This window comes from Xiphophorus couchianus, chromosome 1 (genome assembly GCF_001444195.1).
Source record: "Xiphophorus couchianus chromosome 1, X_couchianus-1.0, whole genome shotgun sequence".
NCBI lineage: Eukaryota > Metazoa > Chordata > Actinopteri > Cyprinodontiformes > Poeciliidae > Xiphophorus > Xiphophorus couchianus.
The window spans coordinates 4302954-4314964 of record NC_040228.1 but is presented as its reverse complement, the minus strand read 5'-3'; the positions used below and the strand labels follow the sequence as shown (position 1 = coordinate 4314964).

The 12011-nt window shown below is 43.2% G+C and overlaps 1 protein-coding gene across 2 annotated transcripts; it reads right to left on the bottom strand.

Moving 5' to 3' along the window:
• Window positions 1-1295: 1295 nt before the first annotated feature.
• adnpb (activity-dependent neuroprotector homeobox b) lies at window positions 1296-12011 on the bottom strand. 2 transcript variants are annotated; one of them, XM_028011236.1, is made up of 4 exons: window positions 11579-12011; window positions 6589-6705; window positions 5303-5395; window positions 1296-5179 (listed from the first exon to the last, which is right to left on the bottom strand). In XM_028011236.1, exons 2-4 carry the CDS (start codon window positions 6694-6696, stop codon window positions 2210-2212), a joined length of 3171 nt encoding a protein of 1056 aa, XP_027867037.1. In that variant the 5' UTR covers window positions 6697-6705; window positions 11579-12011; the 3' UTR covers window positions 1296-2209. The 2 variants fall into 2 exon arrangements, with proteins under 2 accessions (XP_027867037.1, XP_027867112.1); XM_028011311.1 differs by lacking the exon at window positions 11579-12011 and adding an exon at window positions 9883-9933.

The window sequence follows — 12011 nt, the reverse complement described above, 5'->3', positions numbered from 1 at the left end:
TTGTTTGTTGGATGATCAATATTGAATTATCTTTGAAAGAAACAACTCCTGCGTAGGAAGTCATATTTAAGAGGTGCCGTTTGTAAAGTTACTCAAATAGAAATTCACAATAATTGGGGTTATTTAGTTTGTCATAAGAGAGAAAAAAATAGGATTCATTTTTAAAGTTATGTTATTATAAGAATATTTAGTTAGCAAGTTAAACATTCAGCTTCAAACTAAATGTTTGAGCTAAATATTTGAACTTAAATATTTAGCTCAGAGCTGAATATGTAGATTCACTTGCCTGTAAGCGGAAGTGGACCACCAAAATAAAAGCGTAGACTTGAAACCTTTATATAAATTTCTGCTGGCGTGCCTGATTAGAATCAGATGTTGCTTCAGGTCACCTTTTGATGATAACTTATTTTCTTTTCCTCTCAACAAGTACAATATTTCAGCCTAAAACATGAGATGAGCCATTTTAACGGCATTGCAGGTGTTACAGTGAATCTACAGCTACAGTGGCCGCGCTAGCTCATCGGCAGCAGGAGTTAAGGTTCGCAGCTTTTATTTTGACTGTCCACTTCCGGTTTCGGCATGTGAATTTGCATAATAGCGAAATACTTAAAATTTACCTATTCTTAAAATATTTTCAAACCTTTCAACTTTTAAGCTAGACATATAATATATATATATATATATATAAACATATATATAAGCTAGACATATATATATATATCCATCTTATGTTGGATATAATATATATACAGTATATTTAATTATATATTTTTTCCCTTTTCTTGGTTATTGCTACAGCAATAACTGGCCAACATAGTAACTTATTACACTATTGGCAAAATGTTATCGGCTTAGAAATGTTAGTATATCGTCAGTCATCGTATTGTTGGTTGAAATATCAAGCCCACTGTTTACCACAGTGAGGGACCTGATGCTGTGGGACAATTTCTTCTACGGCCCTGAAAACCTCAGCATACTGAATGGCATCCTAAACTTACTGGAAGAAAAGATACTTTAAAACTGGTTGTTTCAAACAGAGGAATGATTCAAATCTACAAAGAATCAAAAACAATTTTTTTTCTATGGTCATCCCAGCTGCTATTTCTGCATCTGAAAGCTGCAGGATGGAACCTCTCACCAACTGGACTTGGTCACCCCTGAGCTATATTCCACTAATCTGAATTTTGCAACTTTCCAGACTTATTTTAGCTCCAATTTCCAGGAAAATGTTAAAAGATGTACACCAAGCACAAGTCATTTCTTAGACCAAGCATGTGGTAAAGCATCCGGCCCTGTAAAAAGTCACAATTACAGCACTTTATTGTTCATAAATGCTTAGGTGAAAAATAAAATAAACAAAAATAAAATACACACAATTCAGAGAACACATGGTGAACACAATAATGTCCTTTGGAAGCAAAACCAGAAGCTTTCTTGCCAGTATCCCGGTTACTTTCCAGTCTTGTGGGTACATTTTTAAAAAACAAGCACAGTATAGTCAAAGATAATGAGCAATAGATGCCAAAAATGGATAAAATGATCCTTTATGTCAACAGAAATATAAAGAGCAATGTTGCCAAATAATTAAAAAATAAAATAAGAGTTACAATAAAAGAAAATGTTCCGTTCATTTATATTTATATATATTTATTTGGCGAAACAAAACTAATTTAGTTAAAAAATAAGCATGAAAATACCAATCCACAAAAGCAACACCTAGTTTTTAAGCATAGCAATGGAGAACATGAGGCTACCGTACACACAGGTGATATTTAAGGATACATGTACAGCGATGTCTGTTCAAACATGTTTAAAAGACTGTACAAATTTACACTATCTATCTTAGTATACCTGCATGAAAAATGGTGAATTATATGGTCAGTTTCTAAAGGTTTTACCCCCAAACATCGCTTCAGGAATACTGAGGAGCTCAGTGGCTAAAGCAATGTTAATAACTCTTTTATCTCAAAGAAATAAAGAATATAGAAGGCAAAAACTTCCCATTTTTGTTTGGTGTAACTTTCCCATCTTTGCTCGTCTCCTGTATATTTTAACTGCTTGCTTAGTTCTGCTTTCTAACATCAATAGATGGCTTTTTAAAATTTATTTATTTGTCCCTTTTGCTTCACCCCTGTAATCCAGTGCAGCTGTCATTTAATTCAGGTGAGGCAGATTTATTGGTGTGATCTTCTCAGACTGACTGATGCAGTCAGGACTGCTGTTTGCCCAGTTGGGCTCCATCTCTCTGGTTTCTAGCGGACGATGGGACAAACTTGGGGATAATAATGGGCAGACTGTCTCTTCCTGAGTTCTCAGTAGTGCCAAAACCATTCTCTACATGTCCCCCTTCATCATCTTCGTCATCTTCGTCATCCTCGTCGTCGTCGTCATCGTCGTCGTCGTCAGACATGTCGTCCAGATCTGAAACCGTTTTGATGTCTGTCCTTGTCTCCAGTCTCTCTTTAGAGCCAGTAAACTGCTGGTTACCATGGATATGTGCTGCTGCCCCTGGTTTCTTGTCCTTCCTCTGCTGCTCTTCCTCATCACTTTCAGAGTCTATGGAGATGGGCTCAGAGAGGTCTAGAGGCATTTTCTGTGGTAAGGTGCTGCTGATTGTCTTGGTTTGGTCTCTGCCGACAGTACTTGGTTTGGGAAGCAAACCTTCCTCCTTCCCCGCCAACTCTCCCTCCTGCGGCTGCTCAACTCCACCGTTGGCAGCCACGTGTTCCCTGTGTCTCTGTAGAGCCTGTTCTGATACCCCCATGCGTGTCCTGGAAGTCCGCTGCTTGCCGTGTTTGCCTTCGTAAGCGGCATCCGCGTCAAATTCCAGGTCGTGGCGAAGCTTGCTGAGGTCGTGCATGCTGAATCCCAGCAACACACTGGGCCGCTGGCTTTCACACTCCTGTACGCACTTTCTCCTTGTGCCGACAAAATGTCCAGAGACGTCCGACCTCCACAGCCAAAGACTAGATGCCAGCTTGTCCACCTCTCGTTGGGTAGGGTATGGCGCACGATTGAAATATTGCGTCAGAAACTCTTTCCTGGACTCGTACGACTTACTTTCCTGACCTTTGGGGTCAAGAGCAAGGACTACAGGTTCGTTTGGATTTTCTTCAAAGTAAGACGGACCATTGAGGTCCCCAGGGTGAGCCCTTTGTCCAGGAGGTCCCGGCCTCCTTCGCTTCGGTGCGCTGGTGTCAGAGCTATCAAAGCCAGGCCGTTTCAGTGCGCTGCTCTGAGACTGGCTGACGCGAGAAGACTGGGTGACCCTGGTGTCCTGTCCGTTCTGCGACTTCCCCACACCTCGACAGTGTACTAAGTGGAGCGTGATAGTAGATGCAGTCATGTTACTTGTATAAACCCCCAAGCAGTGGATGCATTTATAGGTCAGCTTCTTTTCTACAGGATGAACGGTCTGAATCACCTGGTGCCGCTCTCTTAAATGGTGGGCCAACGAATCTGAGATTGGGCCCTTGAGGATGGAGAAGCAGAGAGGGCACAGAGTCTTTCCAACGTCTCTCTTGTAAGGAACTGAAGCTTGCGGTGCGCTCTTGATTTGAAGAATGTCTGAGAGGCCCGATGATGTTTTAGATGGCTGCTGAGGCATCAACCTCTTCCCCCCTAGAAGAGAAGCAGAGAGGTTTGACGAGATGGAGGAGGTGCTGTTCTGGGCGTGAAATGCAACTGACTCTTCGGGTGCATCCCTCATGTTATATGTAGTGACAATCAACTGAACGTTTTTGGGGTTTCCCTGCTGCAGAGTGAGGTCAAAAGTCAGTGGAGAGTCGGTGCGAGGTCCGACCTTTTCCTCAGGGTGCGACAGCCGCATGTGGGCAACCATCTTCTCCACGTCGTTGAACGTCGCCCGACAGTACGGGCAGGACAGGCCATGGATTAGCATGTGGTTCAACAGCGTGTCACTGGGGAGATAGCGGTTGCAGTACAGACACTTGCTGGTGAAGTTGTGAATCTTCATGATGTAGTTGGCCACAGCAGGCACCTTCTCTGCTTTGTGCTCCTTCTCGAAGTGAGCACTGTAGACGTTCTCTGGGAACAGCTCGTTGCAGATGGTGCAGATCTTCCACTTCTGGGTGTAGGACGTGCCGAGAACCGAGGAGCCACCTTTCTTTGCTGTGACAGCCGCTACTGTGGTGGCAGCCGCCTGAACACGCGAGCCCAACGGGTTGGATTTGAGGGAGGAAGAAGCGCCAGCCACCAGCGGGCTCCGCAGATTAGTGACGGAGATGAGCTGCTTTGCTGCATGCGACTGCTGAGGCACAGACACCTGAGCGTTTCCCGGCAGAGTTCCTCTAATGTGGTGGTTACCGAGAGAGAACGGCTGCACGCTGCTTGCCTTTAACCCCAAAGGCTCATGTTTTAGTCCAGTTAGAAAACTGTGGGAGTTAAAGGCAGCCTTCGATGCTGCGACAGCAGCAGCAGCGGCTCGACTAAGCTGCTGGGACGCAGAAGACCGCGGCGTGGCCAACACTGCTCCTTTGGGGCCCATCCCGATAATCGTCTTGTCTCCTTGAGTTTTGGCCGGGAACATAACGAGTGCTTTTGGTCGAGGGACTATCACACTGGTGTGGCCGATCATGGCTGTGACCTGATAGCCGATCCTCTCGTGGTCCTCGATGACGTGTTGGACCAGCGCTTCGTAGGTCCGCGGAACAAACAGACACTTCTTGCAGCGAATTTGGTTTGCGTTACCACCGTGCGTGGTGTTGCTCTCCGCTGTGCCACCATTCTGACTGTTTGTTTTCTCTCCTGGCTTTACGATGTAAGGATGGGCCACTTGTTGAAAGTGTTCCCGGTAGATGTGCTTTCGCACCACATTGTACAAAGGGTCCCTGTAGGTGCACTTCTTGCAGTAGTACACCGCCTGTTCCACGTTATCCACCGTCCTCTTCAGCAAGCCGTCCTTCGTCATGATCCCGCCAGCTCCCGCCGCTGCCACGGCACCGGGCCCCTGCCGCACGCTGTTATTAGGCATGTGGAAGAGTTTAATGTGCGTTTCCAGGGTCTTCTTGTTGCCATTGAAAGTGCAGTAGGGACAATTGAGCAGAATGTTGTTCTCAAAGTCCTCGCTGTGGACGTTGCGGAAGTGGCTCTTGTATGCTGAGAAATACTTGGATGAAAATAAGCAGCCAGAGCAGCAAAAAGGTTTGGATCTGTAGTCCTGGAGACACAGATAAGAAGTAAAAAAAAAACAACAATTAATTGAAAGAAGAAATGAAAAATCACAGTATTGAAGCCACATATGGCAAAACAATTACATGTTTCATTTGAATGAATCACCCACCTGGACTTTGGTATGGGATGGTTCCCACATGCACACATCTTCCCAGGTTGTGTGCTTAATATACACCTCAGGAGGGTTAAAATCTTTATAGTCCTAACAAATAAAAGACAGAGTAATACATATTCATAGAAGATCTGAACAATATATCATCCGTGTGTGCTACACATCTCAATCCAAAGGGCCTGCTTTTAAGCAACAGATGGCAGGATACAATAGTTACAGTGACCGAAAAGTCGCTAAATATAACAACAAAGTTGCTAAGTATATTGGCAATATTGGGTGACTATTGTTGACCGTGTGACCCGATGTGTCAGTTAGGCCTCTCGAGGCTAGCAGTTGATTCTCAAACCTTTACCGAGATAAATAAGATAGGCTTCATATGCAAGCATCATCCAATCTCCCAAAATTAAGGAAATCATAGCGGATTTATTGGTGCACCCCTGAAAATTACTATGGTGATCATGTCTTCATAACACTCTCCTTGCTTGGGATACTGTTTATAACCCATCACTGCTGTAAAAGTCACAACAGCGGCATTTCGCTCCATTCTTTCCATCTACTGCTGATGGCTCATTATTATTCTGTAACAAACCTTTGAGGCTTTTACAGAACAGCTGGAGTTACAGTAAGATTAAATCGCACATGGATGGACTGGATTTAATTTAGTTGCTTTAGCGCAAAAGAGGTTGAATTGACATGTGTGCCACACTTTTCAGATTCATCTTTTGGACATTTTGAAAACCATCATCATTTTCCTTCCACTTCACAACCGTGCACTAATTTAGACCATCAGCTGTCAGGCTTATACTAAAGTTTTCAGTTACAATGAGACAAATTATTTACATACATATATATATATATATAAAGTAGTAGCATGTAGGAAGTGTAAATCCTCCAGCTTTAATGAAATAAAAGATTGATGAATTATCGAATGCAGAGAGCATCTTTTTTCTCTTTTATACATTAAGTGAAACATAATTAGAATGGGAATACAGAGTCATTGTGGGTAATCACAGCGCAGTGTGTGCTGGTTTGTAGATTCAAATGAGGATACATCATCTTAATTCATGCTGCAGTGCCAGAAGCTCTGCAGCAGAAGCCTTACTTCATGCACAGAAATCTCAATTCTTGAGTGCATAAAACTCAATATGCCATATTATGAATGCTACCCCCCACGCCAAAAAAAAAAAAAACGTCATGTGGTAATTTATAAAAGGACTACTGCAATCTACTGTAGATATAGCCATGAAGGAAAAGGTTAATTATTAACAGTGGAGCATGCTCACCTGTAGGTGATCTCTGCAGAACTCCAGGCCGATATCTCCCAGGACTTTCTTGACATTTCTCCTGGCTTTCCGTAGGCTGGTGAGGTTATTGACTGGGAGCTGGAACATTCTGCCCGCCTGAACAGAGGGGGCGAACAAACACAACATGTCTTCAATAAGTGTGGACATTTATCGTGTTGTTCATCGCTAGGCCTGTCGCGATAAGCAATAAATCAATTAATCGCATGATAAATCAAAACAAGCCCAACTATTTCTATTGCAGGCTTTATCATTTCTCTTTTCTCTCTTTCCCCAGCTTGTTGGTCTCAACTAGCCGGCTTTATGTTGAACGACAATTTGGTATATTTAAAACTTCATAATTAATCTGGTTTGTTATTTCAGTTGTTTTATTCATTTTGGATATTTAAGATGTCTTCCAGTTCCAGTTTTAAATGCTCACTAGTTATTGATCTTTCAGAATATGTTTTTGCGTTGCTATGCCATTACCATTGTATTACTCGGAAATGGTCTCAAAACAACATTATCATTTACGCCAAGAACTTCTGGAGCAATTTATTGTCCAATTTATCGTGTTATTGTGACAGGCCTATTTATCATGACACATTTCTTATAAGCATTTTGATTTATTGTTGTCACTTATTAATGATGTTTAAAACCTCAAAGCTGCTTTTATTGTCAAGACTGATCATTTTACCATTTTCTCCACTGTTTGTTCAATGAAAGCATCAATAAATACTAATGCACTTGAAAGTACAGTTATCATGTGCAGTTTATTGACACAAATCACATGTTTTTGTGTCCTAAAAGAAGCGAATAACCAATGGGAATGTTTTTTAAGAGCATTATTTGACACAGTCACAGCCATATAATTACATAAAAACAAAGCAATAGGTTTTATTGTTATCACAATAATATTGCAAAATATGAGAAAACGCTATGTACATATGACTAACCTCTAGCCAGACAGTCTGATGTAAAAAGTGAATTTATATTGGACCAAACGCATCGTTCTGCTGAAATTGCCTTGTAAGATGAGCAACATTTAACAACCTTTTAGCAAGTGGATGTTTGTTGTGCTTGATTACAAGTCGTTATTTTATACAGCCATCTTTTCAGCCTCCAGGTGAGCCAGTCTGACATTTTGTTTTGCATGATTCGGTGAATGAAGGCGCTCCAGAGGCTTGAAAGGCATCAGTAGAAGTTCCAGTCCCAACTCCTTACACACGACGTAATATTTCAGAATACTCTACACGCTGCTGTTGGCATGTCAGGTACATAAGAGAATGGCATTGCAGAGAAACCAAACTAACTTCAGAGCAGGTTGTGTTAAGAGCATCGGTCTCCATGGAGACAAAGCACTGAGAAAAATGAACATTTCTGAAAAATTCCTAAATTTATCATCTCAATTGACTAGATGCAATTCAGAATTCCTGATGTCCTGTTTGTTCATCACACAGGTGAGACTGTAGTGTTCAAAAGTCCAGAATTTTCCCTTCTTCACATGAACAACAGCTTCCTGCAATCTTTTTTTACTGATTTTCTAGGTTTCTCAAATGTGCTGTTATTCTCTGAACGTGTGTAGTTATTCTGTTATTCCACTTATTCTATTCTTTTGCCAAAACAGTTTTTGCAAATATTTCTTTATTAATTCACTTACCACTGACTCAATTAGAAACGCTGGTCAAGCAAAGAGATGGTTTTGGTGAAAAAAACAAAAAAGAAAACTTCTAGTTGGACTTTGAGCGCTGCAGGTGACCTGTTACACAGACAAGCTATTTTAAGTTCTTTGGTAAATAACAGAAAAAAATCTAAACGTTATACTATTTGACAGGCATACAGTATATGTATGCAACAGTATATGTAAAGAACTGTTAGCTTAAAAAGGTTTACATAAGGTAGCAGGTGAACTGAAGGATGATGCATCTCTCTGGGCGTGTGTGTGTGTGTGTGTGGATTCTTTTCCTGCCTATTTAAAGACATCACTTTCATTTACTGTTCATTTTCTGGAGATGGAATTGAAGGCCTAACATGCTTTAATGATCGTCTGGTTTCAGATCTTCATTTCTAAAGCTTCTACATAATAGATCCTTCAGTGTACAAAGAAAAACTTCTGAATTGTTCAGAGAACCACATTAAAGTTTACGCTAATCTTTAGCTTCTTATGAGCAGAATTAAAAAAACGAGGAATGACTCAGAACGTCTGAGTATTACTGAACTACAGATGCTGACCAATCTCCCGGCAGCCCTGCTAAATGTATACAAAAAACTGCTTCTTCCTGATAGAGTCTACCAGGAATGCTAAGCCTATTTAGCATGGCCACGGATGACAGCTTATGAACGGTGTTCCTGGAACAGCAAGTCCTTTCTAGGCTGGTACGTATAGCAGCATGTACCCTAGGTTGATTGACAGCATTAAACCCCTCCTCCTGGCTCTGATTGGTTGGTTTTGACCAGGAGCTGTGCATTTCTTCAGAAATGTTTGCTTTGGTTTAGATAAGACAGATTCTTCGTTTGTTTGTTTCACGCTGAGATTGACGTGAATCAAAAGGAATCAAAAACACCTTCTACCCACTGATGATCATGGTGAGGGCGACTCTTTGAACCCCCAAATGGGGCGGCGTCACACGGCTCAGTACGACGAATCCAAAGCCAGATCTGAACATCGTCCAAACAAGAAAAACATTTCGCAAGCTTTCGCAGGTGTTACGCTGTATGAGAACAGTTCTGAACTGCGGAAACAAACATCGGGTTCTAACATGGCTCACCCGGCTACAAACATGGTACAGACAGGAACCCATTCATGTTCCCAAAGATGGTTTCTCTTGGTAACCGGCACGTTACCGCCACATCGGAATTAATCAGTATCGGCCCAAACATTTGTGTGGGTGCATCCTCAATGCCAAACACATCTGTGCTTCACTGGGCTCCTCTTAAATTAATAGAAACTCCTATTAATTTAACAGGGATCTTATTAATTAATAAGAGACCTATGAAGGAGCGAATTAAACTCTGCTTATGATTTTTAATTGATCTTTCAAAAAGTTCTGCCCCCAGAGAAAATTGGACAAAAGGGGACAGATCATGTCAGCGGTTTGATATTAATTCAGATTTTCACAACAAAAAAACTAATCAATAATTATTGATATTGGCCAATATTTATCAGGTGTTTTTTTTTAACCATATAGAAAACCCTATTATACAAGATACTTTATTGATCCCCGAAAAGCAGGGTTTTGGGGATTTTGCTTGTCCCAGCATACAAAATATCAAAGAATTTTGAATTTTTGAACTTACTGTGTGCAGGTTAGTGAAGCAAATCACACATATTCATGTGACCGGTGTCCTACAGAACCATATGACAAATGTTTACGTTTTTCACTTTTGTCGTTATCACCATAGTAACACAAAATATCGTGATAGCACTTTAAATCTCTGCAGCCCACTTATTAGATCCTCTTTTCAAATCAAAACTCTTGTGCAGCAAGGGTCAAAGGTCACCTTCTTCACAATATCAAAGCAATGTGACGCCAAACAATTACAGTGAACACATGGGCCCCCTCCAGCTAACGTCCCCCCACAAAACAGCTCCAGGTACTAGACACAGACCTCTACCTGCTCTGCCTCCCTGATTTTTATTTATTTTTTTAATCCTTCATCCCTCCCTCTGATGTTAGATGGCGCTGCAGAGGACTCCCATTATGTAAGCCTCCCTTACACTCTGCCTGGCCCCCTTTTTTCCTCCCTTCCTCGCAGCACCGCCACAGAATGGCGCCTCCTATTGAGTTAGCAGCAGCCCCTACAATATGTCTGCAGCAGAAGAGGGTTGGGGGGATGGGAGGGAGAGATGTTGGATGGGAGGAAGAGGAGGGACAGAAGGAGTGAGAGGGAGAGAGACTTGGAACGAGGGAGGGTGAGTTGGGGGAGAGAGGATGAGCAAGAGGAGGAGGGGTGTGGAAAGCTTGCAAAGGGGAGAGATGAGAGGAAAAGGGGGAGGCAGGGAGGTCAGAGAGACTGGCAGAGAGGAAAGGGAGGGTGGAGGGGACAGAAAAGGGAAGAGGGCGAGATAGATGAGAGGGAGGGAGAGCCAAGGAGAGAAGGGGGTAGGAGAGGAGAGAAGGAAGAGGAAACACAGGAGGAGGCTGCTGGAGGAAAACAGGCTTCCCGTTCTGCGGTGGAGCTAGAGGGGAAAGAAACATTGGCCTTCATGGCATTAAACTCCCAGGATGTGATCACCTGGTCCACGTAGATCAGGTTTGCACTTCCTCAATGTCTCGGATGCTTAATTAAGGAAGGAGGAGGCACTTCTCACAACATCCACGTTAATGCGAGATTGGGATTTACCACATGGCTGCAAACCTGTCTAATGTATATTCTGATGAAGGTGAGGGTTTGTTTTTAGGCTCATCACCCCCGTCCCAATCCAACACCCGGCGTCAGTACAGCCCCACTGTCACCTGGCTGAACTCTGATCACATCCGAAGGGGCTCAAACGCAAACAACTATTGTGGTCAATAACAGATCGAGTGTTCAAAAACAAACAGTTTAAATCGGTACGGCTCGGACGCTTTTTTTTGTTTGTTTTTGGTCATTTTTTTAAAACAATAAAACATCTGGTAAGATCGAGATGGGCAAGAAGCTGCTGCTGCTGCTGCAGCTGACAAAGAATAGGGGGCACACCGCGCTCAGCTAGCATGCTAAGCTAGCTCCCAACAACATGGGCTGTTTAAAACTAATTCTTCACAATTCAACGCCTTGCTTCAACCCGACTAATCTATTACAAACAAGCTAACGGGCATTCGAGTTGCGATGAGCCTCCCAAACACACACACAAAAAACACAACAACAACAACAAAAACAACAACAAAAAAAACACGCACACACAATAGCCAGCGTCCCACCGCCACCCTTCACATCACATCCCCGCAGGTAGAGCGCGGTTAACGGCCAGCTATTTGCGGTGCTCTCCCGGCGTTATGACACCCAGGTTTACCTGCTTTCACATCCAGGACTCCCGTCTGAGCGAACCGCGTCACCTCAGGCTGACCGAGGCCGTGTCTTCACACTCTAGCGCGCACAGCTGCGTCCTCCCAGGTGTCTTCTGAGGAGGATCATCGGCCGTCGGTCTTCCCTCCCCGAGCCCGACGGTCCCTTACCAAGCGGCGGCTACCCTGTCTCCTCTGGCCAAAGAGCGGAAACGGAGAGCGCTCCGAGCTTCACCGGACAACCAATGGGGCCGTTCCGCGGAGCGCCGAGGGCGGACACATGTTGGCCGTTTCACTCCCGAAATAGAAATTCACCTTTAACTGTGCCTATACTTCCCCGGTAGTGAGAATTGCTTTGCCCATTCTCGTCTGACGGACAATACACAGCAAACCCGCAAACTGCCCAATCCAAAATGGCGCAAATAAAAGGAGCGGAAGTGA

Coding starts and splice junctions, on each gene's coding strand:
- adnpb (XM_028011236.1), bottom strand. CDS start 6,696: ATGTTCCAGCTCCCAGTCAATAACCTCACCAGCCTACGGAAAGCCAGG. Junction 5,396..6,588: donor TCTGCAGAGATCACCTACAG/GTGAGCATGCTC, acceptor TTTATTTGTTAG/GACTATAAAGATTTTAACCC. Junction 5,180..5,302: donor CATCCCATACCAAAGTCCAG/GTGGGTGATTCA, acceptor CTGTGTCTCCAG/GACTACAGATCCAAACCTTT.